Source organism: Glycine max, chromosome 9 (genome assembly GCF_000004515.6).
Source record: "Glycine max cultivar Williams 82 chromosome 9, Glycine_max_v4.0, whole genome shotgun sequence".
NCBI lineage: Eukaryota > Viridiplantae > Streptophyta > Magnoliopsida > Fabales > Fabaceae > Glycine > Glycine max.
In genome coordinates this window covers 2,524,482-2,551,210 of record NC_038245.2, presented here as the reverse complement: position 1 = coordinate 2,551,210, position 26,729 = coordinate 2,524,482, and the positions used below count along the sequence as shown (strand labels likewise).

The 26,729-nt window shown below is 35.2% G+C and overlaps 2 protein-coding genes and 1 non-coding gene across 4 annotated transcripts; all 3 read left to right on the top strand.

Annotated features, from left to right (window-relative positions):
* The first annotated feature begins 3,336 nt into the window (after positions 1 to 3,336).
* On the top strand, positions 3,337 to 6,815 carry LOC112997745 (solute carrier family 25 member 44). 2 transcript variants are annotated; one of them, XM_041005332.1, is made up of 6 exons: positions 3,337 to 3,607; positions 3,894 to 4,263; positions 4,749 to 4,921; positions 5,375 to 5,516; positions 5,685 to 5,844; positions 6,325 to 6,815. In XM_041005332.1, exons 1-6 carry the CDS (start codon positions 3,540 to 3,542, stop codon positions 6,363 to 6,365), a joined length of 954 nt encoding a protein of 317 aa, XP_040861266.1. In that variant the 5' UTR covers positions 3,337 to 3,539; the 3' UTR covers positions 6,366 to 6,815. The 2 variants fall into 2 exon arrangements, with proteins under 2 accessions (XP_040861266.1, XP_025979445.2); XM_026123660.2 differs by having other exon boundaries at positions 3,338 to 3,607; positions 4,725 to 4,921.
* On the top strand, positions 6,592 to 6,742 carry MIR1516B (microRNA MIR1516b). The gene has a single exon (NR_048822.1). It is a non-coding gene; the product is annotated as a microRNA MIR1516b (primary transcript).
* A 722-nt stretch (positions 6,816 to 7,537) lies between the features above and the next one.
* On the top strand, positions 7,538 to 10,495 carry LOC100789436 (ADP-ribosylation factor 2-B). Its single transcript, XM_003533063.5, has 6 exons — positions 7,538 to 7,803; positions 8,683 to 8,833; positions 8,982 to 9,052; positions 9,794 to 9,913; positions 9,986 to 10,104; positions 10,217 to 10,495. Exons 2-6 carry the CDS (start codon positions 8,686 to 8,688, stop codon positions 10,311 to 10,313), a joined length of 555 nt encoding a protein of 184 aa, XP_003533111.1. The 5' UTR covers positions 7,538 to 7,803; positions 8,683 to 8,685; the 3' UTR covers positions 10,314 to 10,495.
* Positions 10,496 to 26,729: the final 16,234 nt, after the last annotated feature.

Genomic DNA, 26,729 nt, shown 5'->3' with positions numbered 1-26,729 from the left:
TACATTTTGATAACAGATTATTTCAAGGGTTGATAATTTCTTTAAACATTATTAAATTTAAAAATAAAGATTAAAAGATCAATTGAAAAAGACATATTAAAATCTTTAAAACGTTATCATTGAAGAAAAACTTCTAAAAAGTACTCTTATTAAAAAAAAACAGCTTCTAAAACATCTCTTGTTTAAAGTATCTATTTTAAATTATCTATAGCTTCTAGTATTTTAGCATGTTAAATACACATAATAAATATTTGTTTTATATAACTAAAATTTATAATAAATAAATACTTTTGAATATAGAAATCATACTATAATTAAAATTTATCATAAATAAATATTTTAAATATATAAATATATTTTAGATTTATGATAAATAATTTATATTGTAATATAAGATTATTTTAAACTATTAATATTTAATATATATATATATATATATATATATATATATATATTGAAATTGAATTTTAAAATAAATATATAAATGACAATTTCACACAAATAAAAAGTTAAGAAAATAATTCCTAAAAGTGTTTGCATTGAAGAAAAGTTCCTAAAAGTAAAGATATTTATGGATATACGTCACTTCCAAACATAAATTGACTTAAATAATTTAGGTTAAATATTTTTGTTTTTAGGTCCAATCAAAATCAATTTATTGAATTTTGTGTTGGATCACAGGTTTTAATATATGAAAAGTTATGTTCGATAAATTAATTGGTAACTGAAAACTAAAAAATAGATTATTAAATTATAAATATTTGATAAAACTAATTATTGAAATAGTTGAAAAATATAAAATGATAAAAAAGTAATAAAACTATTATTTATTTTAAAAAAGTAATTAGGAAAATAGATAAATATATTAAAGAAAAAAATGGAAGAAATATAAAAAAAAAATTATAAGCTAGAAGCTACTAAAAAAATGTGTTTATTGAACAATTAAACAAGTTTTAAAACTAGAAAAAAAAAACTAGAAGTTAACTAGAATGTTTTGTCGAACATAGCCTGAGCTAATTATTTTTAATTAATGATATCATAACTTCAAATTTTATTTTAAAAATTTCAATTGAATTATTTGATTTAAGTGGTAGTTGTATTTAATGACACTACTCATCTTTTCAAGGGATAATTTTTCCCACCAACAAGTATAGCTTATCACATTAATAATCTTTACTATAAATAAGGGTATAAAAAAAAATTAACAATTAATGCAATTAAAAGTGATCATATGTTTCTTATACTATTTTTTTCTGAATATATGTTTCTTATATCACTATTAAGAAACAATAAAAATGTTCTCATTTGTTTTTTTATATATAGGAATAAAGGTAGTAGTTCTCAATGATATTATAGTTGTTGTTCTAATTTATACAAGGAGAATTATAAAAATATATCTCATTTTGGTGTGTATTTTTTGGTTAGACACTTTTACCCTTACTTTTTATTAAATAACTACTAGGTCAAATGATTTTTTATAGACCTTATTAGTATTGACTTAACAAAGGAAAAAGTTTTGCAATTAATAAGACTATAAGTGTCTTTGTACATAAAGATGAAGCCAATTGTCTTACTAATACAATATAAGTTCCATTTTATATATAGTTATGCAAATATACACTTGTATGTAGAGTTGGGCAAATGGGCTCGAGGCGGGAACCACCCATAAAACCCAGAACCTGCATTGTATATGGGCTTGATTTGTTTAACCTGCTTTAAAAGTGGAAGTCAAAGATGCAATGATTTTAATGGTTTGCAACAAACATTTAGAGACTACCTATAAATACCAAAGAATAAAAACAATAAAACTTCGCTTGTGATCTCTTTTGTTAATATTGTCTCATTCTATTTTAGTGTCTAGACAAAAGACTTGAATCAAATATTGTACACTTACCTTATTGAGGCATTATAGTCATTGATCTTACTATTATATTTTTTTTATAGTGAAAATGATGTAAACTTAAAAGGCTTTGTGTTCAAAGAATATTAGACAATTGCTTAAAGAAACAAGTAAATAAATACTTGTGATTGAGCCTAAAGAGACCTGAGTCAAAGAATACTTGTAGTAATTATTCCACTAGTGGAATCATTGGTAGAGTATTAACGACTGAACATAGTACTAAGTTAGAGCAAACTAATATAGAAATATTTGTTTTCTCATCTTTCCCTACTTTTATAAGTTTGAATATGTTTTCAAACAAGTTTATAAACCTAACAGGTTTTATAGTTTACAGTTTCAAAATTTGAATTTGTACCATAACTCAAGCTAAGCTTTGGGATTTGGTATTCAAATGGCATGGTCAATTGGCTTCATAGAGTAAGTGGTAGAATCTAATTCAAAGTCTACTTATCTTTGGTCTAGCAGGGTTGTGCGCGCGCCTTCTCATGCTTGTTATAAGTTGTTTTCAGTGATCAAATCTTTCAAAAGTTCAGTGATCAGGATGTTCGGAGTCATGCTTTAAGGAAGGGAAACCAAGTTGTTGATGCATGATCAAAGTTTGGCATTTCTATTAATGTTATTTCTATAATTTTTTATATTTTATTTTGCCTTTTATTTATAATGCTGTAAAGGCTAATTTAATCTTGTAGTTCTTAATAATAGTTTATTGTTGTGGCAATAGCCCTTGTTTATATATATAAACAAGGGAGAATTCTTTCGTATGACTGATTTGAAAAATTTATAAAAACACAATTCAATCTCTCTTATTATCTTTTCTTTTGGATAAAAAAAATCTCTATTTCTTTTTAGTTTCTTACATTAACTACGAGTTAATTACTCACTCTCATGACTTATTCATCTCCCTCCTCTAGTCCCTTTCTCTCTCTTTTATTTTATTTTAAAAAAATGTACAAATTATTTTTTCTACTATATATAGAAGCTAGAAGAATTAAATTTTATGATTTTTATTTGCTTTGTTTTTCTGTAAATAAAATCTCAAAATTCATCTTGTTTATAAAAGAAAATGTTACCCTCATCACTTTACGAATATTTACAACTCAAATAAGAGTATTTCTCATAAAAATACACGTGTTATTGATAAAAAAAATATCCAACTATTTTTTAAACCTAATTTAATGAGATAAAAATGAATAAGATAAATTATAAAATAAGATAAATTAATCATATATTTTTAAAATACAACAATTTATTTTATTTTCATGAATCATCACCAAAAAAACTTAATATTCAAATTTAAAACAATTATAAAAAACATAAAAAATTCAATTTAAAATAAACAAAAGGACTAACCAAGGTGAGAAGAAAAATTATTTAATTAATTATTATTTAATAAAATAAAGCAAGAGAAATCTCGTCCCCTCGGAATATGGCTCGAACATTCTCCCCAAGCGGTTACCCCTTCCAAATAGGCAAAATACAAACTTTCATTCAAGCACTTGTAGTTCTTTCTTTCTGTTAGACACAGCAAAACACAAAACATTGTTCGTTTTCATATTCATAGAAAGCTAATTAAGCAAAGTAACACCGAGAGAGGGGTTCGTTAAAACACTGTTATTTGTTAACAGTACTGTTCGTGGCCATGGAAGCAGCTGAGCCTGCCACCGCTCCTCAGTTGGCCCTCGCCGACACAGACATCAACTGGGACAGGTACTTACTCTGTTATTCGCTTCACTTACTTACACTTCAAAGTTCAAACCGGTTTCTTTTATCGGCAAAATGTTAGTTCGTTAGAATATTAGTTTTGTTAGCATAGACGATGGATTGATTGAACCCGCGATCTTTCGTCTCTTTCATTCTCTCTAACTATTCAAAGTTCAAACCTTTAACTCTATACTGCATTCAGAAAGGTATAGGTATATATGACTTGAACTTGATCACGAACTAAGTTGGTTTTTTTTTTTTTTTTTGTGGGTGTGTGTGAAAATGATATTAGGTTGGATAAAACAAAGTTCCACATGATTGGCGCCATTCTCTTCACCGTTCAATCAGCGCTGCTCCATCCAACGGCGGTGGTGAAGACGCGCATGCAAGTGGCGGCGGGGTCGCGAGGAATGTCGGTGTTCAGTCACATTCTCCGGAGCGATGGCATTCCGGGTATCTTCAGAGGCTTCGGCACTTCCGCCGTCGGTTCGGTGCCCGGTAGGATCCTCGCTCTCACCTCTCTCGAGGTCTCCAAAGACATCATCTTGAAACACACGCAAGGCACTCACATTCCAGAAGCTTCACGCGTCGGCCTCGCCAACGGGGTCGCCGGCTTGGTCTCCAACTTGGTTTCTTGTGTCTATTTTGTGCCCTTGGACGTGGTACTTCATTACACGTTACTTTTTTCTTTTTCTTTTGATTGGGTGCTTGTTAAGTTGGTTTATGTTAGTTGGGTCGTGGGGGTTCACCAGAACAAGTTGGAGTACAGGGGTGATGATGTGAAGTGTCACAAGGGATGAAAATGAAAAAGTTAGACACCATATAAGTGGGAGATTTTCACTCATGGATCATGAGTAACTATATATTTGATACCACTCTTTAATCCAAAACCTTAAAACTCAATTCAACTTTCGTGCGTTTCTATTCAATGTGAGACTTCACCTTACACTTATATATTCCAACAAGTCTCAAATCTCACGTGTCATTACCTTTGTCTGTTTTCTTTTACTTAATCATCTTTCATGATGGTTTTGTTTGATGTTTGTTTTTCTAGATTTAGGGGTTTCGTGTCTTTTTTTTATGATTTTTCATGAATGGTTTTGTTTGATGTTTGCTTTTTTAGATTTGTCAGAGGTTGATGGTGCAGGGTCTTCCAGGGACAACGTTTTGTAGAGGGCCACTTGATGTTGTTCGTAAAGTTGTGGAGGCTGAGGGGTTTCGAGGCTTGTATAGGGGTTTTGGATTAACAGCTCTAACCCAGTCACCTGCTTCTGCACTTTGGTGGGGTTCATATGCTGCAGCACAACACCTCATTTGGAGGTACATCATACATGCTGTGTTCACTTACTACGATCTACTAAAAGGGTGTTTGGATCATTATATGAAAAGCTTATCATTAGCTTCACTTACAAGCTTATTTTAATGGACAAAACTTGAACTTAAGTGGAGCTCCTTAATGTTGTTCTCTAATCAGAATTGGTGTTCTGTCTCCATACTTAGCCTAATAAATGTTAGATAGGTTATTGAGCTAAAACTCCAATTCTGATTAGAGAACAACATTAAAAGAATTTAAGGAATCACTTCTAAGTTTTTGTCTTATTTTAACAAGCTCACATGTTTATCAAAACAAATTAAGAGTTAAAAGCATTTATAGGAAGGTTATCAATTATAATCTACTTTCATTGGCCAAAACAAGTCCATTTAAGTTTTTCCAAAGGCACCCTAAAGACTCTAAAAGATGTTTCCTTCTTGTGCATGATTGTTGGCTTTTAGGAGTTTGGGCTACAAAGATGATACAGGGAACAAACCTTCACATATGGAAATGGTGACAGTTCAGGCTACTGCTGGGATGGTGGCTGGTGCTTGTTCCTCTGTTATCACTACTCCCATAGATACTGTAAAAACACGTCTTCAGGTATGTGAAATGAAACTCTTGTTTTTAGGATTTTCTGTTGTTAAAGAAGGAAGGGATTTTTAGTAGTTTAAATTGGGGTTGATATTTCTGTCAAGGAATCAGTTGGTGCTTATTTTTTGGAGTGTTTTTTTTTAAACTGTATTATGGTTGTTTTTTATTTGATCCAAGGTTATGGACAACTATGGTTCTGGAAGACCATCAGTACTGAAGACAGCAAAGACTCTCCTTAAGGAAGATGGTTGGTGGGGATTTTACAGGGGGTTTGGACCAAGATTCTTAAACATGTCACTTTATGGAACAACCATGATTGTTACTTATGAACTGATAAGTATGTCTCCTATTGCTTATTTATTTTGGCACCAATACTTTTTTGAGAATGGTTAGGTGATATGAGGAGCCACACGTCCCTTTACTTGGTATATTATTCACATGAAGTGATTTCAGCTTTCTGTTATTTGGGGAAGCTCTTGATCTTTAAGCAAGCATTTGGCTTTAGTGATTTTGTTTGTATGTAACATCATTCATGACTGTCTTCCTCGCGAATGACTCTGTGTGATTCGTGTGCTGAGAATGTTTATTGAATTCTGTGTCAAAAACTTTAGCTGATTGGCTCTAACATATATCTTGTTTTTCATTCTTTCATCTTGCATGTGCTATTATATGCAAAACTGTCTTTGTAATGATCCTGACTCTGAATGACAACATTATCTTTTAGTAACTGGTCTATCCATTCTAAAGAACGTGACGCTTCATTCTTAGTTATAAAGTTAAGCCTTATTTGATTTCTCATTTAAACCCCTTTTGACAGAGAGATTATCAGTTCAATCAAGTCTGAAGTCTTTTACTTAAGAGATGCAACTGCACTGCAAGAGCAGAGACAGAGATTCAACACATTTCGTTTTAGCATGTCTAGCTTGTGTTCACGAACAACCTATTGATGGATACGTTCAACCTCAAGCAAAGGCCTGATCAGTCTACCCTTTTCTCAAAGATGTGGCTCCTTTTCTATATTTTTATTGACAACATAACTTTTGCTTCTTTAGAGCTGCTACACCGGAATTCTTGTTTCTTTTGTGATTTGTTTTGAGTATTTGGGTGGGGTGGAATATAACTATATAAGTCATAAGTGCTTCTGAGAGCTTCTCTACAGAAAATATACAACTTTTTTTGGTAGAGAAGTTTTGAAAAGCTCTTAAAAGCATTCTACCTTTGTATCCAAACAGCGCTGGCATTACTTGTAGTACACAGCCCAAAAAATCCGGGCAATTTTGCAGATAATGTAGGATTCCTGATGGAACAGATTTAATGTCTTCCTTGTCATTATAATCCTGTCAAGTTCTTTTTGACATTATAATTCGTTGTTCATTTTCAAATTGAACAATATATAGGCATTGCTAGAATTCTATAGGCATATTACATAAAGTAACGTTGTGTATTTTCAAATTCTGTTTCGGGTTTATTTTCAAATAATAAATTGCATAGCAAATGCTCTCCAAATTCGTTGTTTATTTTCAAATTCTGTTTGGGTTTCTAATAACCTTAAATAAAATGGCTAATGTTGTTCTGCATCCTTAAACTTGATAAACTAGAAAAGTAGAGCTAGGCTAAGGTAAACGGTTCACAACATAATAGAGTCCAATTCATACAATGTGAATTAATCAAACTTTTTTGTGCAGCCAGAACTTTTCTTTATTATTTGAAAAATATTACCCTAGCTTTTCTTATATATTATATTAAGCTAACTTTTTAATTGTTCGATAAACGTTACATTGTGTTCCTTATAAGGGAGTTGATGTAAACCTTTAAAAAAGAAATGTTTGTGCAATCTCGTGAAACTTAATGGATGTGAATACAATTTAGTCTTTTAAATTAGTTTTACTAGCTTCTAAAATAGAAGAGTTGGATCATGAATGTCATTGAAAAGAAACTGTACTAGACAAAAACAAATGAAACTATACATTATAGTTGAATACTAATTATTTTGAGTTAAATTAAATGTAAAAAAATAATTAAATTAAATATATTAGGTCAATTTACTTAAGAGAGGATTGTTTGATGCTTATTTTTTCTTTCTAGGAAGAATTTAACTCGTTAAAAAAAAAAAAATAGAGCTGGGGAGAGTTTTGTTTGCCCGGTACAGCCCAAATAGGTGGATAAGTCCAAAAAATTCACTCCCTCACACTTATTTCCGATTTTGGCGTTACCGTTTTTTAGAAAGAGTGTGTTGTTTTTTTCTTTTCCTGAATCTACATCTCGGTGGACTTCTCTCTCTTCTCGTTCTAATCATGTGAGTTTGTCTCTTTTTTGAAATATGAATTCAATTCCTTTCATATATTTCTCGTTTATTGTTTGTAATGTATTCAATTTGAATTTGTGTATAAGATTTCATCGTATTGATCAAAGCATGGTCCCATTGTGAAATAAATTTCTTTATATGTTAACGATTTCCGGTTGTGACTCGATTGAATTTTCTTGTAAGGAACTGAATCACTTATTAGCTGATCTATGAATTGGGCTTCCGTGATGTATAATGTTGATTATATAATTCATGTTACATTCATTCTTAAGATTTTTTAATCATAAAGAATTATTCACTCAAGGGAGCAAATCACTTTTTTAAGTTTATTTATCGTTCTAAAAGTAAGAGAGAATTTAGATTTAGCATTTGCAATTCTTCCCTATGTAAAACTCTCAAGCATTGTAAATCATGGATTTTTTGGTTTTCCGTGATCACTTAGGTTGACATTAATAAGTATCGCTTTCGAGAGGGGAAATTATTATATGAATCAAGTCCAGTACACGGCCATAGTTCTATCAATCTCCACATGATATATAACTGTGTTTTTTAGTTTATAATGAAATTCGATTGAGTATCAAGTAGAGATTGATGGGAACCATGATAATTTTTAATTCAAGACTATCTAGTAATTTCTCCTCCCACCTTAGCTGGTGTTATGTGTAAGTTTTGCTGGTAGAACTTACAATAAGGCACTTCATAGGAAAATATGAATTTGGAATAACACCAGTTACTACAAATAATATTGCCTATCATTATCATGTTCATAAAATTTTAAGTTAATTCAAAATTATTTTACTATTATGATGTCTATCCTAGATCTTGCATTTGATGCCTAACTCCTCCACTTTGGGGTTATTGTAATGGCAGATAATGGGGTTGTCCTTTGGCAAGCTTTTCTCAAAACTCTGCGCTAAGAAAGAGATGCGAATTCTCATGGTTGGTCTTGATGCTGCTGGTAAAACCACAATATTGTATAAACTCAAGTTAGGGGAGATTGTCACCACCATTCCTACTATTGGTATGTTTTCCTTTCTATCTTTTGTGATGCATGGAAATACTCACCAAAGTTTAAACTATTCAAGAATTTGTATTGTTGTTTTTCATGCTTTATTTATAACATTAATGCTTTTTTTTTCTATCATGTTTACATGATTATCTATATACAGGATTTAACGTGGAGACTGTGGAGTATAAGAACATTAGCTTCACTGTGTGGGATGTTGGTGGTCAGGATAAGGTGATCATTGGTTGAATCATATGTCAAATTCTCTCTCATTTAATTTTTTGAGTGCTTTTGAACTTTGACATTAGCTTCACTAGTTAACTGTGATAAAAAAGTTTGTCCAACACTTCCCATTTTATCTTACAGCCATAAAATGTTGTAATTCGCATCATAAAAGTGGTATTGTAGAATAGTAGAAGTTATAGAATTTAGAATTCTGTATAAGGATATATAGTTAGTCCAATTCCTGCACAAGAAACCAACCCTCCAGTTAGAAAAAGTGACATGAAAGATTGTACAAATCGTAAAAGTATGAAACAATAAGTGTTATGCTTGAGCTGCAAGGATGCCCCATTTGTGTGAGAGAGTGTTTACATGGGTAAGGCTTCTTGCAAGATCATGATGGCACTCTGAAATTAAACGCTAGAGTTATATATTCTTGTACAAGTGATTGCTAGATTACATTAAACTATGATTTGCTACTTTCTTAAAGTACATAATTGTGGTTCATGTATGTCGTGGGTCTAGATAAACTTCTAAAAAAGTACTTACAAGAAGAAAATAAGATAAAATGAATTAAGTTTCTCTCACAAGTTAAATGAAGGAACCTGCATATTGTGAGAGAGGTTTAATTTATTTTAACTTCTTATCTTCTTCTCCTACGAGTAAAAATTTATTGAAAGCCTTAATTTATTTCTATCAACAATGATGATGCAAGAAGTAACTAGAAATTCAGTAACAAGGGGTTGGTTTCAGATTCGACCATTGTGGAGACACTATTTCCAAAACACACAAGGGCTTATTTTTGTGGTTGACAGCAATGATCGCGACCGTGTTGGCGAGGCTAAAGACGAGTTACACAGGATGCTGAATGAGGTATTTTTGTACATACATGTATGTATGCATAAAAACTTCCCTGCTAATTTGATTTTTCGTTTCCATGAACAGGACGAACTAAGAGATGCTGTGTTGCTTGTTTTTGCAAACAAGCAAGATCTTCCCAATGCAATGAATGCTGCTGAAATAACTGATAGACTTGGCCTAAACTCTCTGCGCCAGCGCCACTGGTAAATTAAGTACTCAAACTATGACATACTAATTACTAACCTTTGTCTATACAAAGAAGTACTCAAACTATGACACACTAATCAGTCCTTAATACGTGTCTTTTTTTTTCAGGTATATTCAAAGTACGTGTGCTACTTCTGGTGAAGGTCTATACGAGGGACTAGACTGGCTTTCAAATAACATTTCAGGCAAGGCTTCCTTCAAATGATAGAATTGTGTTCGTCTACATCAAGATTTGTTGGCGTCAGTGCTGTTGTAGTTTTATGATCTTTTATTACCCTTGGTGTGTTGTCTTGTTCTTCTTCCTGTCTAATCTGATTTCAATTCAAATAAATACTATTGATATGCATTCCTAATATTTATTTTTTTAATTAATGACATCTTGATGTACATTACCTTCTTGTTCCATGCAATAGACACTACTAAGTTTTACCTTACGTGTATTGTATTGTTTAATATAACATTATCAATAACATTGGGATAATATTAAGAAAGATGGTAGAAAATCCTACTAAGTGATTAAGCATGCGTGTTGGGTTAAAAATCCTACTAAGATGGCGCCATTAGACAAATCATGAGAGGTAGAATTAAAAAATGGGAGAAAATTAAAAAAAGAAAGGAATGATTTAAAGATTAATAACTTAGTTTGTGTATTATTTGGTGAAAGATTACTAGTTTGTGAATACTAACACCTTATTATGAGTCATTGTGACGTGCCTTGATCCATTGAACCATCTCACTGTAAACAGATAAACGACAAGACATGTTTCAAATTGGTAGGAACAAATGCAATTAATTTGTACATCTAGGTGATGAGAAACATTATAGATCTAATTAATTTTCTTAGGATTGTATTTGCTGTTGAACTAACATTCTGAGAAGGGACTCTTGCTTAATTTTAAGTCAATTTGACTCAAATCAATGGGAAGCTCAATCATTAGTTGAATTAAATCATTGAATTGATTTTGATTTTCAAAGGAAAACTTTGACTAAGTTCAGTTTAAGCTCTCTAATTCAAATCTAGAAGACTCCGCCTTGGTGTTAAGTAAATTAAAACATGTTCACAGAAATTTCTTTCTTTCTTTTACGTTTTTTCAATTATCTCTGGTCAAACCATCATCACCATCAATCAATCATTATTATTCTTCAATTCCTAGGCTTTGTTTGCTTCCCACTACTTTATTTTATTCTAGATTTTTTCCTTGGTTTCTATACTTCAAACTAGGTTGTTACCTTGGTAGGGTTTGGATTGTTTTTGTCATTTTTATACTTTTCTATTTTTTTATTTTTTTATTTTTCTATTTCTTTAAATAATGAAATGTAACTAACAAGATTTTTTTATTTGTACATGTGTAATTTAAAAAAATTTGCCCACTTAAAAAGTAGATATTACGCTAGTAAGATGAATTGTTTTAAAATGAATATAATGTAAGAAAATATAAGAAATAAAAAAGAGAAAATAAATTAATATTAATCTTATTTCTTTAATTCTTTAATTTTTTTATATTATTCACGATAAAAAGAGAAAATAGATATTATTCTCGTAATACTTGGGTATTTTGTTACATATGGTGATATTATTTTTTGTGTGATAATGTTATAAACTATTTATTGTTCCCATTATAATTTTTTTTTGGATCCGTCGCTAAAATTTAATTATATTTCTTGAGATGAATTTTGTTTTTTAATAAGTGTAATGTGAAATGGAAAAGAAAGTCTCCAAGTTTTAAAACATTACATTGAACAACAAAGGAGGGGCAAATTAAATGTAGTGTGTTCTGTGTTAGTTTGTCTACAATATTTTAATATATATATATATATATATATATATATATATTATATTTTGAGAAGGAAGAATAACACATATGCATGTATGTTTTATTATCCACGCGTGTAAATGCTACTAAAATCTACACTGTAGTTATAGTACGTATTATAATGTAATGCAATAATATAAATATTGCCCCGGCGCCCTCAAATCTCTCTTCTATGATATATTTCATCGCTATTTATTGTGTGTCATTATTCTTGTGATAAAATAAAGTGTAAATCAACCAAAGTATGAGTTCAACAACTGTAAAATAAGATTTAGATGACTAGTTAGTTAGTTGAGCTAGTGTAATTGACATGACTTTTGAGTAAATATAGGATAGTAGTCTTCCAACCAAAACATAAAATAGTAGGATATGTATCATAAGAAATTTCTCCATTACCAATGTTATAATAAATCTAACTGAATATCTTCTGTTAGAATGTCATACAATGATAATACCTATTTTTTTACTTTATTTTTAATATTTTCAATATATATATATATATAATCATACGAGCTTCCCACCAAGCACTATCATCACTATTGATTCACTCTCAATTCTCTCAAATTTCTCACCATATACAAAACACAACACATTGTCCTGAACTAATCTTGAGTTTAAAATTTAAATATTTTAATACATTAAATTAAAGATAAAGATATCTAGATATTGTATTACAAAGTTGTGATTCTCCATGAACATTAACATGATTTATTTTATGTTGAGAGGATCAATGTAATTTTTGTAAAGTTAGATGTAATTATTTTCTTTTGAATACTATTATTATATTTAAATAATAAAAAATATAATCATTATATTTTTTATTTGATGCAATATCAAGAAAAATAATGAAGAATAAATACATTATTAATGTTTTTTTTACCAGAACAAACCTAAATATTACTATTTCTTTCGCTTTTAAATATATTCTCAAAATATAATATTGTCATACTAAAAAATTTAAAAATAAAAATATTTATACATTACATTAAAACAACAATAATCATATATAATATTATGTATAATTATCATTTTTTAATATTTAAATAATGATAAAATATTTCAACCATGTCTTGCCAACAACTAATGAAACAAATTAAACCTTTTTTCCCATATCAACAAACCATTAACATCTGATGCCAAAACGGACTACCTAATTGATTTCTTAAATTGCATACCTACACCAGGGTTCAAGTTTAGATGAATATTTGCGGAGTTGATTATCCCTCTCGAAAACGAAGATTTGAAGTGGTCTATAATTTAATGAGTACTTGGTATAACTCACGCATTCATGTACAAACCTGTGCAGACGAAGTAACACGAATATCTCACGTAGTCAGTCTATTACGTGTGGTTTCTGAGCCCATCGAGATGACCCAAGAATTTCGCTATGTGAGAACACACAAAGATCACCTGGAGTGTCAATGAGATGGATACATGTGTGAGAGGAAGTAACTGGAGGTTGGGTTTTCTCACCGTCTTGGTGTGATTGCCATAGGAGCATCAAATTCCAGCCTTGGTATGATTCGCACCATAGTACGGAAAACATAGTGAAGTGGCTCCACGGTATGGAATTGTCGTAGCAAAGTATGTAATTTTAGATATGAAATTCGGCAACTTATTTAGGACCGTTATGGAGGCACGCGAGGATGGTGAGAGTGTTGAGGAGTTTCAGGCACTTGTATATTTTTTTCTTGTTGTATCTTCAATATCTTGCATTGTGTTTGTGTTTTTTATTTGTGCATGATATTGAGGAGTGCATGTAAAATATCAAAATTTACCCCTAATCATAAATATTAGTGATAAATTTACCTCTCATCATAAATATTAGTGGTAAATTTTACTTCTTTTTTACTTCAATATCTGCATTTTACCATTTCGTGTGTGTTGACCACTGTGTTTTAGACAAGGTGAGAGAAATGAGAAATATTAAATTTCATGTGTAGGATTTTTTCATATGCAATGATAGATATTTACTAGATAAAAGGTTTTTCACATCTGCAACATCATTTACGATCTTTGAAAATTATCATGAAAAAATTTGGGATGACACTTTTGTGATTAAAAGGATCCGTGGTTTATTATGTTTGTTTGTTTTTTAGAGCAACTGTCATGATTGTATTGTTTTCTCTAGAACCAATTACTCCTTAAATTTCGTTCTCAATCATTGAATTGCTAACTCGATCTGTAAATCTTTGTTATCAATGGAGTTGCTCACGCTCTAGAAGGGTGGCTCCAAATTATCCTTGTTTCAATTGTTTAGCAATGTTCCATCATGTAATGCTCAAATGATTATGAATGACATAGCTGTTTACGCTGGAATTTGGTAAACAACCGCTAGTCTAAGTTAATTGCTTGCGAGACCAACTAGTGAATCTCAGGAGCATGTCATTTGCGTGTTTGCTTTAAACATAAACCGTTAATGTTCATCATTGCAACAAACACTCACTGGTTCGAAATTTGCAGAAAGTAAAATTGTTTAACAGAAATCGAAATGCTGGAAGTAACTAGGCAAGGAAAGGAAAATTGCAGAATGTAAAGGAGCAGTGAGTTCACTCGATCGAATGAACCATTTAAAAGACAGGAATTCTAAAGTGAAGCGTAAATTGCATTGCATTCGAAATGTAAAGTTTGCAGAAATTTAAAATGGTTCACAAACAAACATACATTCTCCTTGTGTACTCGTTTCTCTCTGCGCTGGATACTTTGAGTGTATAAGGATTCTGTAGAAATGATTTGCGACCCCGAAATCTAACTAAAAAACTGCTATATATAGACATTCGAAAATAAACTGCCCTAACGGTCGAACATTATCCGAATGCCAAGTGTCCTGCCACGTACATCTTACATGCACATAACTGCTCCTTAGAACGGTTATCCATCTTGCTCGAAGTTGAAGCTAATTTTGTGAAGTTGTCAGAAATTGTGCTAAGTTTAGAACTCCTGTTGCCTCGACTTCGACTCGATCATACACCAATTCGAATCACCCAATGATTCGAAAGCTCTCTTTCTTATCCTAGCCTTGTACTTCGCAAATACCTCCTTGAACCTGGGAATCCCTTTCAAAAGACTCTTCTCTCTTTTCGATTCAAACAGGTCCTGACCCTACTCTTGCTCTGTAATATGCTTCGAACCTCGAGACGACATCCAATGCATACTTAGAGCATATTTTAGCCCGTCGAAAATATGGGCTAACAAATTGCCCCCAAAAAATGTCTGCTTCGATTCGAGATCGAAGGAAGATGAGAAGTTGACATTTTTTCTCTTCTTCTACCAGCTTTCCTGAAACAACGTCACGATCGCACGTTCACTGTGTAACCGTCGCCTCGATCTCCATTACCCATCATTAATTCCATCTTTCTAGGCAGAGTGGGACACGTGTCACGCTGGGGAGTCAAAAGGGAAATCTGATGTGATTGATTTCTGACCCTTGATTCTTATTATATTATTTTCCCTTTTTTAAAGTAAAACCTTCATAAATAGCGCCAAAAAACCCCAGAGAAACCCCTTCATCTTCTTTGCTTCCTAAACCCCGAAACCTTTCTTCTTCTCTGCTCCTGAAACCCTTCTTTTTCTTCCTTGCTTCCATTATTTTCGGCGAAACCTTCCTATTTCCAGATAATCGTTATTCCTCTCATCATCAAACTCACCGAATCTCTGAGTTCTGCCATTGTTCTCCGTGAACCCAAGCTCTCACTCACTGATTCTATCAGCTACCCAACCCTTCACGAGAAAATCACCCTTTTTCAGATTTCTCACAATGTCGCAAGGCCAAGCAGTTCCGTTTGCTGGGAAATGGCACCGTTTTACAGTCAGGAACGACGGAGAGAAGGTGGTTCCAGAACCACAAGGTGACGCCGAACACACAGAAATCTGGGAATCGGAGGTGATGATCCCTTTCGCAGTGGAAAGGACAGTTTACGCTTTCGGTGGACCTCTGCCAGACCAAGAGTCACTCTCGAGTTCAATGAACAAGGTATTCCCCTGCTACCCAACTTGCGAACCTAGGATTTTTTATAGTGAGCCTTACAACTTCAATTGTTTAAGCAAACCCCACAAACTCTTTCGATCCGCCCCGTCAATAGCCCATAGGGATTACATACCTTGGCTTGATCGAGTCGAACAAGCGTATGAGGATTTCTGGAAGACATATGGCATATTTGACTTAATACAATTCTCTCGATTTGGTCCTGAATATCGACCAGAAATGCTGATAGCAGCTATGCATTTTTTCGAGTCTTCTACCAACACCTTTCAATTTAAATGTGGTATGATGACCCCCACTCTCTTAGACGTAGCCGCTCTCACAGGCCTTAGGCCTAGCGGAGAAACTTATGATCCTACTAAATCTAGTGATAATATTAAGCTAGTATATAAGGAGAACACCTTTTCCAAATATATAGCTGAACACAAAGGATCGGTCGAAGAGGAAGTCTCTGATGAAGAGCATGTAGCCTTCTTGACCCTATGGCTATCTCACTACGTCTTTTGCACAAAATCCTTGCAAGTAGCCAAAAGATTTATCCCAATGGCAATACAAATTCATGAAGGTCAGAGCTTTGGATTTGGACGCCTCTTGTTAGCAGTACTATACGAATCGCTTGGTGAGGCATGCGATGACCTGAAGAAATCGAAGGATGGGTCTTCCTTCTTAGTATCTGGGCCTATGTGGCTTCTCCAGTTGTGGCTTAATGCCACTTTCGAACAAGAAATGGGATTAATAATCCCACAAGACTATGCTGAAGAAGTTGCCAATCGCTCGATCGAAGGCCAGAGAGTACTTCGATTAACACCCAAGACCTTCGATCAAAACCCACAAAAGCTGTTCCTCAAGTACATGAAGATTTTTCTGAGTTTTGACAAGTTTCTTCCCCAACATGCTCCATTCATTAGTCGAGAGGTCGGCCCGGCCTGGTTTACTGACGATTTTCCTGCTGTCGATCCGGACAATGAAGAAGAAGTGAATGAAATATGGTCATTTTACTTGAATCCACAGATCCTGTCCTGTCGTACAGGTGTTCAATCGAACTATTTAGGCCTGGTTGGATACCAACCTAATTTGGTTTCAAGACAATTTGGCCTTTCGCAGATCCGTCCCAAAAGCTTGTTCGAAGATCCTAGAGACGTCATAAGAGGGGCCAATCTTTCAGAAAAGACTTTCAAGAAATTTTTGAAGATTTCTCTTGATGAAAACTATAACCTGCATCCTTTTGAGTTCAACCATTCCCACTTCTGCACCATGGGATTTGTTACCTGGTGGGAGAAATATTATTCGGGCCGTTCGGTTGGAGACACAACTATCATGATCTCCAGACTTGAGAGTGGTTTTACACAACCAACGGTCGAGAATATCCGCTCAAACCTTCAAGCTCGAGGTACTAACTTACTTTTGATTTTTCTAAATTGATATGTATTTTTGCCTTTTCTAATATTCTTACTTTCAGGCAAAACAATCATGACAAAGAAAATTGCTGAAACGTCTCGAGCTGATGTGAGACCCAAGAAACCCACTGGGGTGAAGATCCAAGAATGGAAACAAGAAGAGAAGGTAACTCTTCTGAACTTATCTTTTACTCTTAACGTCTTTGCCTCATATTTCTTTATTTTTTCAGAGTCATAAGAAAGATGATAGCACCGAGACTACCACGACCTCAAAACGCTCGAAGCGTGTGGTCATCGAATTCGACGAAGAAAAAGATGCAAGTCTTATTTCTAATGTCAATATTATAATTCTTTTAAGTCTATATTCTGACATTTCTTTACCCTCATAACACAGGAAGAAGAGGAAAGACCTCTTGTAAGAAAAAGAAAATCACCTGAGACTTCGACCAAATCTGCTGACCAAACAGAGGCAGGCGATTCCCAGGCTCAAATGCCTAAGAAGAAAAAGAAAGTGAAGCAGATCGAGCCTGAACCTTCTGTGACGGTCGAGGGTGGTGAGCCAGTCAGGAAGAAAAAGAAGAAGACCAAGTCTTCAAAAGAACAAGGTGAGAATCAACCTGTTGACGTCCAACCACCTTCGACTGATGCTGGCGGCGCTGAAACAGAAACTACTCCCTCTATTGCTGAGATGGGCAACCTTGTCGAACAACCGGACTTACCACAAGAACACCCTACCGTCGAGGTATCATTCTTAATATGATTTTAATCATAGCTAATACGAAACTATTTGTTAACCTTTTCCATGACAACTCGAATCAGGTACAACAAAATGTTTCTATAGAAGAAATACCCTCATGTGCTCGAACCTCTCCTGCTCCTGAGACGGATGCAGTGAATGTTGAGGAACAGGGTGAAGGTCAAGGTATTGGACCCAGCAGTCCTCAGGGGTCGAGTCAAAGAAGTTCATCTGAAGAACACTTTTCCGATGAAGAGGCCATACAAGAGGCTGAAGCTGGAGGTTCAGACATTTTCCCAGCGTCTTCGACATCTAAGCTTTCCGCTAGCATAGGGATCGCAGAGGATACCTTCATTCAAATGCAAGACGAAGACCCTGCTGCAGCCCTTCGACTCCTGCTGAACACCAGTCAAGCCAACACCTCAAGTGAAAAGAATCCTGGTGCTTCGTCCTCATCTGATGCTGATATAACCTCTACAGTACGCCAAGATTGCCTGCTTTTGAAGTTATCAATGGAATACGCACGGGCAGACGTACTTAAATCCATTGAAGAGAACCCTTCTGCTGCTTTTGGGCACCTGAACTTTTTGAAGAAATTGCATAACCCCCTTACTTCTGATGAGATTCTGGGTAAAGTTATACAAATCGAGTCCATTATCGATCAATTTGCAAATACTGTGCAGAAAAAACGCGACAATGGCGCCAGACTCGATGCCCAGAAACAGGCACATATCCTTCTGCTCGAGAAAGCCCGAGCGGCTCAACGTGAAGTCGAGCGTCTCACCAAAGAAGCGAAAGAAGGATCTTCTGAGATCAAAGCCTGTGATGATAACATTTCCTCCTGGGAGGCAACTATTACAAATTTGCTGTCTCAGGTCGATGATCTAAGGCAGAAAATTGTAACAGAGCAGGCCAAACGCAAAGAACTCCAGGAGAAGGCTGCTGATTCGATTCAGAAGCTGGTTGCCGAAAAAGGGAGGGAAGGCCTGAAGGCCTTTAGTGCATCTCAAGCGGTAGCAGATGAGGCGAGAGCTATGGAGAGTGCTGACCAGGTTTTGAGCAAAGAGATGGCCACCTTGAAGAAACTATATGAGGACTTAGTCCTGCATTAGTAGAAGGAATAATTTCTTTATTTCGAATTCTGTATTTCGATTCTACTTTTGATGTAATACTGACACATGCCCTTTTGTGGCAATTTTACTGTTATCGCCATTTTTATGTTTCCATTATTTCTCTATTCTATGCTTATTTTAACTTCGAGCAATGTTGGTTTATATTTTTTCAAATATTTACCATTTATACTCAAAGTACGTTTCTGAGGGGTTAATTCCTCTAATTCATAAGCACCATTCGAATAGATCTGAATTATTTTAAACGGTCCTTCCCAATTTGGGGACCATTTGCCCAAAGCTCGATCCTTACTATCCATGGGCAGGATAACCTTCCAAACTAAATCTCCAACATTAAAAGTTTTCGACTTCACTTTCTTATTATAAGCTTTAGCAACTCTTTCTTTTTGTTTAGTCAAGACTTCTAATGCTCTTAATCTCTCCTCGTCTAAATCAACTAACTCATCTGACATCATTTTCCAATAATGGTCGATCGGAATGTCCATTTGTTTTTGTACTCTAGCTGATTGCAAATGTATTTCGACCGGAAGTATAGCATCGTGCCCATAAGTCAGTCGAAATGGGGTAGTATTAGTTGATTCCTTAGGAGAATTTCTACATGCCCATAGAACTTGATCTAACGTTTTATTCCAATTCCTTGGCTTTTGGGCAATGTGTTTTTTAATCAAGTTAATTACAATCTTATTGGCTGCTTCGACCTGACCATTTGCTTGCGCGTAATATGGTGTTGAGGTTAATAATCGAAAGCCAGTTTTTTGGGCAAATTCTTTCATTTTTCGTCCAGTAAAAACTGAACCTTGATCAGTGGTAATTGTTTCGGGAATACCAAATCTATAAATAATATAATTTTGAATGAAACTAATTACTGCTTCCTGATCAACATTTGGCAAAGGGACTGCTTCGATCCATTTTGTAAAGTAATCGATACCAACTATAATATAACGCTGGTTCCTAGAAGAAGCAGGCTTGATTTCGCCAATTAAATCCAAAGCCCATCCTCTGAAAGGCCAAGGTTTGATTATGGAGTGTAACTCACTAGCAGGTACATGCTGTATCCCTGCATGCTTTTGGCATTCCTGACAGCCTTTAGCAAATTCTATGCAGTCTTTTAACATCGAAGGCCAATACAAACCTTGTCGAAATAAAAGCCATTTCATTTTATGGCCTGCTTGGTGTGATCCACAAGCCCCACTGTGAACATGGGAAACTGCTAAGTATGCTTCTGATTCATTTAGACATTTTAACAACACTCCTTCTGCAGTCTTTTTAAACAAATCATTTCCCATAATCATGTAATTTAAAGCCCTATATTTAATCTTTCGAGCCACATTGCCTATTGGATTTTCCAAATATTCAATAATGGACTTTCTCCAATCATTATCTAACATATTGTCAATGGCCAAAATTTGAATTTTTTCCTGAAGATCATTCATACTTTCATCTTCATTATTTTGTGGTATACTTGCCCCCACAAGTTTTGGCATTGGCAATTTAGTGCTTAATGGCTCTGGTAACACCAGTTTATTTTTTATTTCGATCAACTGAGTTAACTTTTCCTTCGACATTTTGTACCCTGAAGCTATTTGGGCTAAATCATTTGCTTCTCGGTTTTCTTGTCGAGGTACATGCTCAATGTTAATATAATCAAAATGATTCAGAAGAGAACTTGCTATAACAAAATATTTTGCTAAGTGTTCATTAACACATTTGTATTCTTGTGTTAATTGCCTCAACACTAATTCTGAATCACCTCTTATATTAACATTTCTTGCCCCCAGGCTAATTAAAATTTCAAGGCCTGTAATTAGAGCTTCATACTCAGCCTCATTATTAGAACAAAGCCCTTTGATTTTATACTTGAATTTAGTTGGAATTTTATTGGGGGATATTATTAAAACTCCAATTCCAGTTCCATGTTTGTGTTTCGAACCATCGAAATACAAAATCCATGGCTCTGTATCGACATAGTCTTGCGACATTTCGACCACTGAGTGATCTACAATAAAATCTGCCACAATTTGACCCTTAACAGATTTCAAAGGCTTGTACGTTAAAGAATATTCTGTTAATGCTAAAGCCCATTTTCCAATTCTACTGTGTAAAATCGGTTTTGACAACATGTGCTTAATAACATCATAATGAGAATACACATAAACATCAACAGGCTTTATATATTGCTTAAGTTTTGCACAAGAGAAATACAGACAAAGACAAAGTTTTTCTATGGCAGTATATCTAGTTTCTGCATCATTTAGTACACGACTAAGATAATAAATTGCATGTTCTATGCTATCATCATCTTCCTGAGCCAACATGCTACCAATGGTCTTGTCAGACGCAGCAATATACAACTTCATAGACTTGTTTCGACTAGGAGGCATTAACACAGGAGGCTTGATCAGATATTCTTTAATTTCATCGAAAGCCTTTTGATGCTCTTCATTCCATTTGAATAGTTCATCTTTCTTGAGTCGAAGTAATGGCGAAAAAATCTGAGCTTTGCCACTTAGATTCGAAATGAATCGCCTCAAGAAGTTGATTTTTCCTAGCAAAGACTGAAGCTGTTTTTTAGTCGAAGGAGGCTTCGTCTCAAGAATAGCCTTTGTCTTATTTTGATTTATCTCAATGCCTTTTTTATGTACCACAAAACCAAGGAAATCTCCTGCACGCACACAAAAAGCACATTTTAATGGATTCATTTTTAATCCATGTTTCCTCATTCGTTCGAAAGATTGCCTAAGATAATCCAAATGGCTATCTTCTGAGGAGGATTTGATGATTATATCATCAATATAAATTTGCATAAATGTGTCAATAAAATCATGAAACATGGAATTCATAGCCCTTTGATAAGTGGCCCCAGCATTTTTCAACCCAAAGGGCATAACCACCCATTCATAAGTGCCTAAAGCACCAGGGCATCGAAATGCTGTTTTCGACACATCATTTTCAGCAATAAATATTTGGTTATAACCAGAATAACCATCTAACATGCTTAAAAATTCGAAACCAGCTGCCGAATCTACCAACATTTCCGCTACTGGCATAGCATATTCATCTTTAGGTGTAGCATTATTTAAATCCCTAAAATCTATGCATACTCTAAGAGTTCCATTCTTTTTAATGACAGGGACTATATTTGCTAACCATTCGACATACCTGGCAGCCCTGATGAATTTACACCTCAGCAGCCTTTCGATCTCTTCCTTGATCTTGGACATGATTTCTGGTGCGAATCTTCTTGGTAGTTGTTTTACTGGTCTTTTTCCCTCCTTAATAGGTAACTTCATTTCGACCATTTTTCTGCTTAACCCAGGCATTTCGTGGTAATCCCAAGCAAAACAGTCTTTAAACTCTCTAAGAAGAGGCACCAGCTTTTCTTTTAAACTTGAGGTGATATTGGCACTGATATAAGTTGGCCTTTTAATCGAGCCATCTCCAATATCGACCTCTTCCAAAGGATCTTGAGCCTGCATCTTTGGCGTCTCACTTATGGGATTTTTCTCAAAACCCAGCGGCTCATCATCATAAATACAATCCAGTCTTCGATCCTTTGTTTCTTTGTTTTCAAGATCTTCGATCTTGGCTTCAACTGCCATATTTTGTTGAAATTCAGCCTCAAAGGCCGTATTTAGTCTATTTTCGGCCATATAAGCCGTAATTCTGGCCCATGCAGTGGCCTCAGTCATATTAATCTTCATATATATTCCACCCAGTTGGTGGAATGACTCCATCTTCAGAGGGAACAGCATTAATTTCCTCCCTCTCCCATATAAACCCATAGGTAGGATGGAGTTTGACAGAGTGGACAACATTGTCACTCGATTCGACAACAGCCTCCTTGTCACCACAAGGCGCTATGTTAGCCAACTTTTTGTCAAAGGTTTGTGCAGTAACATTATCGACCTCTGACTTATAGAAGCTTTGATCCGCCTCTATATTTTCCACAATCCCATCCTCCCTCCAGATAATGAGCTTCTGGTGAAGGGTAGATGGCACAGCTCCAACTCCATGAATCCACTCCCTTCCTAATAGTAAGTTAAAATTAGCCTTAGACTGTATCACCAGGAAAAGAGTTGGTCGAACTATACTACCTACAGCAACATCTACTTGAATGGCTCCCAAAGAATAGCCAGTTTTACCCTCATAATTCGAAAGCACAATGTTGTGGGCAGATAGATCAGTGTCATGTTTCCCGATCTTGTAGAGCATAGATCGAGGCATTAAGTTGACAGCCGCTCCTCCATCAATGAGCACTTTGTTGATTCCAACATTCTCAACTTTTGCTCTGATGAAAAGAGGTTTGAGATGACTTTTCATCTGAAAATCTGGCTTTTCGAAATAAGCTAATTGCTCTTCCACACAGCCATTATTCATAACATAGTAACATACTGGCTTTGGGTCAGCCATATCAAAATGATCGAACTCACTTTCGATCTCAGTAACTTCAGATTGGACATCATATTCAGATGGCAAGATAGATACCACACAGATGACATCGAAATCTGGCTCAGAATCCAGTAGATCTTCATCCTCCATCTTGTCTTCATCCACTGGAGGCAGGAGTCTCTCCTTTACTGGCCTCCTAGATACTTCTTTATATTGGCCCATTTGCGGGTTCTGCTGGGCCAACTTCTTCTGACGCTGGAACCTACGCCATTGGGTCCTCGTCATAGGATTCTTTCCTTTGTAATTGTTCCTATACGAGTACCTATTGGCCTTCTGTGGGCCAATTTGCTTCGTTCCACTCGAACCACCTACTTCCATAATCCCTTTGTTGAACCTTATGAGTCCCTGGTGCATCCATTTTTCGACCGGCACTGAACCAGGAGGAACGAAAGTATTCCTTCGACCCGACTTCTGATTAGTATTCGACTGCACCATAACTCCTTTGCCTTTATCGAAACGTTGGTTCTGCCTTGCCCCCTTATTAACAACTTGGTATTTCTTGAGGCCCTCAGTAGCCTCCTTATCACATACTGCACTGCAGCGAGGGCAGAGCATCACAATCTTGTTTTCGAGTTTGCATCTGTTCAAGAAATCAATTAACTCCTCCTCAGCCTGAGGATAAACAACCTTCATCTGTTCGTTGTAATCCTCTTCAGATACATCCTGAACTTGCACATGGGACACCTCCATTGTTTCGACCATCATTATTTCTTGGGGCTCCGCATAGAGAGTTTCGGCAGCTTTGGATGTTTCAGCATTTGCCTGAACAACCTTTGGTTTCTCACCAAATTTTAGCCTTCCTTCGTCAAGAGCCTTTTGAACCAAATCCCTGAAAAGAACACAACGTGAGGTTTTATGGCCAAGGAAATTATGAAATTTACAATAACCCCTTTTTTTCTGTTGTTCGATTGGGGGTACTCTCAAGCCCTTAGGAACAACAATCTGGCCATCTGTGACTAATAAATCAAATATTTCATCACATTTAGTTATGTCAAATGTATAAGTTTTAGACACAAATTTATCATTTTTAGGTTCAACAGGGTTTTTTCCATTGGAAGGTCTAAGGAGTTTACAAACATAAGGAGGTCCAGGTTTTAATTCTGCTAAATCAACCTCACTGTCTTCGATATCTTCATATATAATATCGAACTCCTGGTCACTGTCATTGGTTTCGATATAAGCAACCTTTTCCTTCTTGTGGAATTTAGAATTTCTAGCCTTTTCGGCCTTCAACCGTTCGAGTTGTCGAACTCTATCAGCCAATTGAGCCATATCCCTTAAATACTGGGTATCTAATTTCTTTCTAATCGAATAGTCTAGGCCACCAGCAGCCATTTCGACTAATTCATGTTCAGGGACTTGGGTGAAACACCTTGCCTTTAAGAGTCTGAATCTGTTCAAATAATCATCAATTGATTCAAGTGCCTTGCGTCGAACGCTGGCTAACTCTTTAAGGCTGATCTTAGACTGTCCCATATAAAATTGCTCATGGAAAATCCTTTCCAATTGGTTCCAATTATGAATGGAATGAGGCGGAAGGGTTGTAAACCATGTAAAAGCATTTTTAGTCAAGGAACTAGGGAAAAATTTCATCCTTAAATTTTCATTATTAGCCAAATCCCCTGCCTCGACCAAATATCTAGCAATGTGTTCGACAGTTGACTCATTTGTCTCTCCTGCAAACTTAGTAAACTTAGGGATTTTCACACCCCTTGGTAATTCTGTCTGTAACACATACTCAGATAATGGAGACACAAAATTAGGCCTGTGTAAGCCTAAGTTCAAACCATTCTGCACCAAAATCGTTTCGACCATTTGGGCCAGGTTATTCTGCCTATCGAAACGGTTTTGTTGAATATTCCCTATTACTTCATCAGCATTTTGGTTTCTATTTACCAATACTATACCAGGGTTTGGTTCGACCTGTTGGACTGGTGGCTCTATGCGTGTCGCTGGTTGTGGTGCTTGAGCCATTTGCATCCCGGGGTTATTAGGCATCTGTATCTCTTGGACAGGCGCCTGTATTTGGATCTGTCGAATTGGTGGTTGTTGTATGGGTGGTGCCCCAAAAAAGTCAGCAATTCGACTTATTTGATTTGTTAACGTTTGGTAACTGTCATTTGTATTTTGAATTAAAGGGTTAATAACAGTTCCTATTTGTTGTGTTAACATGTTAACCATATCATGGTTACTTTCATCTATTTGTTGTCTGAGTGACAAAACGGATGTATTAGTTAAATGTTGCGGAATTACCCTACCTTGATTGCCCGCTACAGATCCTGATGGAGAGGACATATTAAGATTCTCTATGTTTGGTTGAGAATTTTGCAACCCTACCATCAAAGATGTAGGCATGCCATATAGAGGGTTTTGAGGCGGTCGAAAGGGACTTCCACTGGGATTCCCTAAACTAGGGTTGTTCCAAGGGGCAAAAGCAGACGCTGACGTGGTCGAACTTGCCAACGTCATGTTGGTCATGGGAGAGGTTACCCCTGTCTGATTCATAACCGTCGAAGCGGTTGAACTAATCGTGCCAACAGTTTGGTCAGGAATTGGTCCTATACCAGAATTTATATTGGCATTACTGACAGATGTTTGCGTTGGTTGCCCCTCCATATTTGGAAGGTCATTGTTTCGATTGCTTGGGGGTGGTCTAGCCATCCTTGTACGAGTTTTGAATTCTGTTAAGTGTGGAACAGATTTCCCACTTCTTAAATGCATACAAAAAATCAAAACAATTAAGAAGGCAATAAACCAACTGCAACAAACAACTTTAAAAATAATTTAAAATCAAAACACGCAATTGACCGGTCCCACTGGGCGTGCCAATTTGTTTACGCTGGAATTTGGTAAACAACCGCTAGTCTAAGTTAATTGCTTGCGAGACCAACTAGTGAATCTCAGGAGCATGTCATTTGCGTGTTTGCTTTAAACATAAACCGTTAATGTTCATCATTGCAACAAACACTCACTGGTTCGAAATTTGCAGAAAGTAAAATTGTTTAACAGAAATCGAAATGCTGGAAGTAACTAGGCAAGGAAAGGAAAATTGCAGAATGTAAAGGAGCAGTGAGTTCACTCGATCGAATGAACCATTTAAAAGACAGGAATTC

Coding starts and splice junctions, on each gene's coding strand:
- LOC112997745 (XM_026123660.2), top strand. CDS start 3,540: ATGGAAGCAGCTGAGCCTGCCACCGCTCCTCAGTTGGCCCTCGCCGAC. Junction 4,922..5,374: donor GCACAACACCTCATTTGGAG/GTACATCATACA, acceptor GTTGGCTTTTAG/GAGTTTGGGCTACAAAGATG. Junction 5,845..6,324: donor TGTTACTTATGAACTGATAA/GTATGTCTCCTA, acceptor CCCTTTTGACAG/AGAGATTATCAGTTCAATCA.
- LOC100789436 (XM_003533063.5), top strand. CDS start 8,686: ATGGGGTTGTCCTTTGGCAAGCTTTTCTCAAAACTCTGCGCTAAGAAA. Junction 8,834..8,981: donor CACCACCATTCCTACTATTG/GTATGTTTTCCT, acceptor ATCTATATACAG/GATTTAACGTGGAGACTGTG. Junction 10,105..10,216: donor TCTCTGCGCCAGCGCCACTG/GTAAATTAAGTA, acceptor TTTTTTTTTCAG/GTATATTCAAAGTACGTGTG.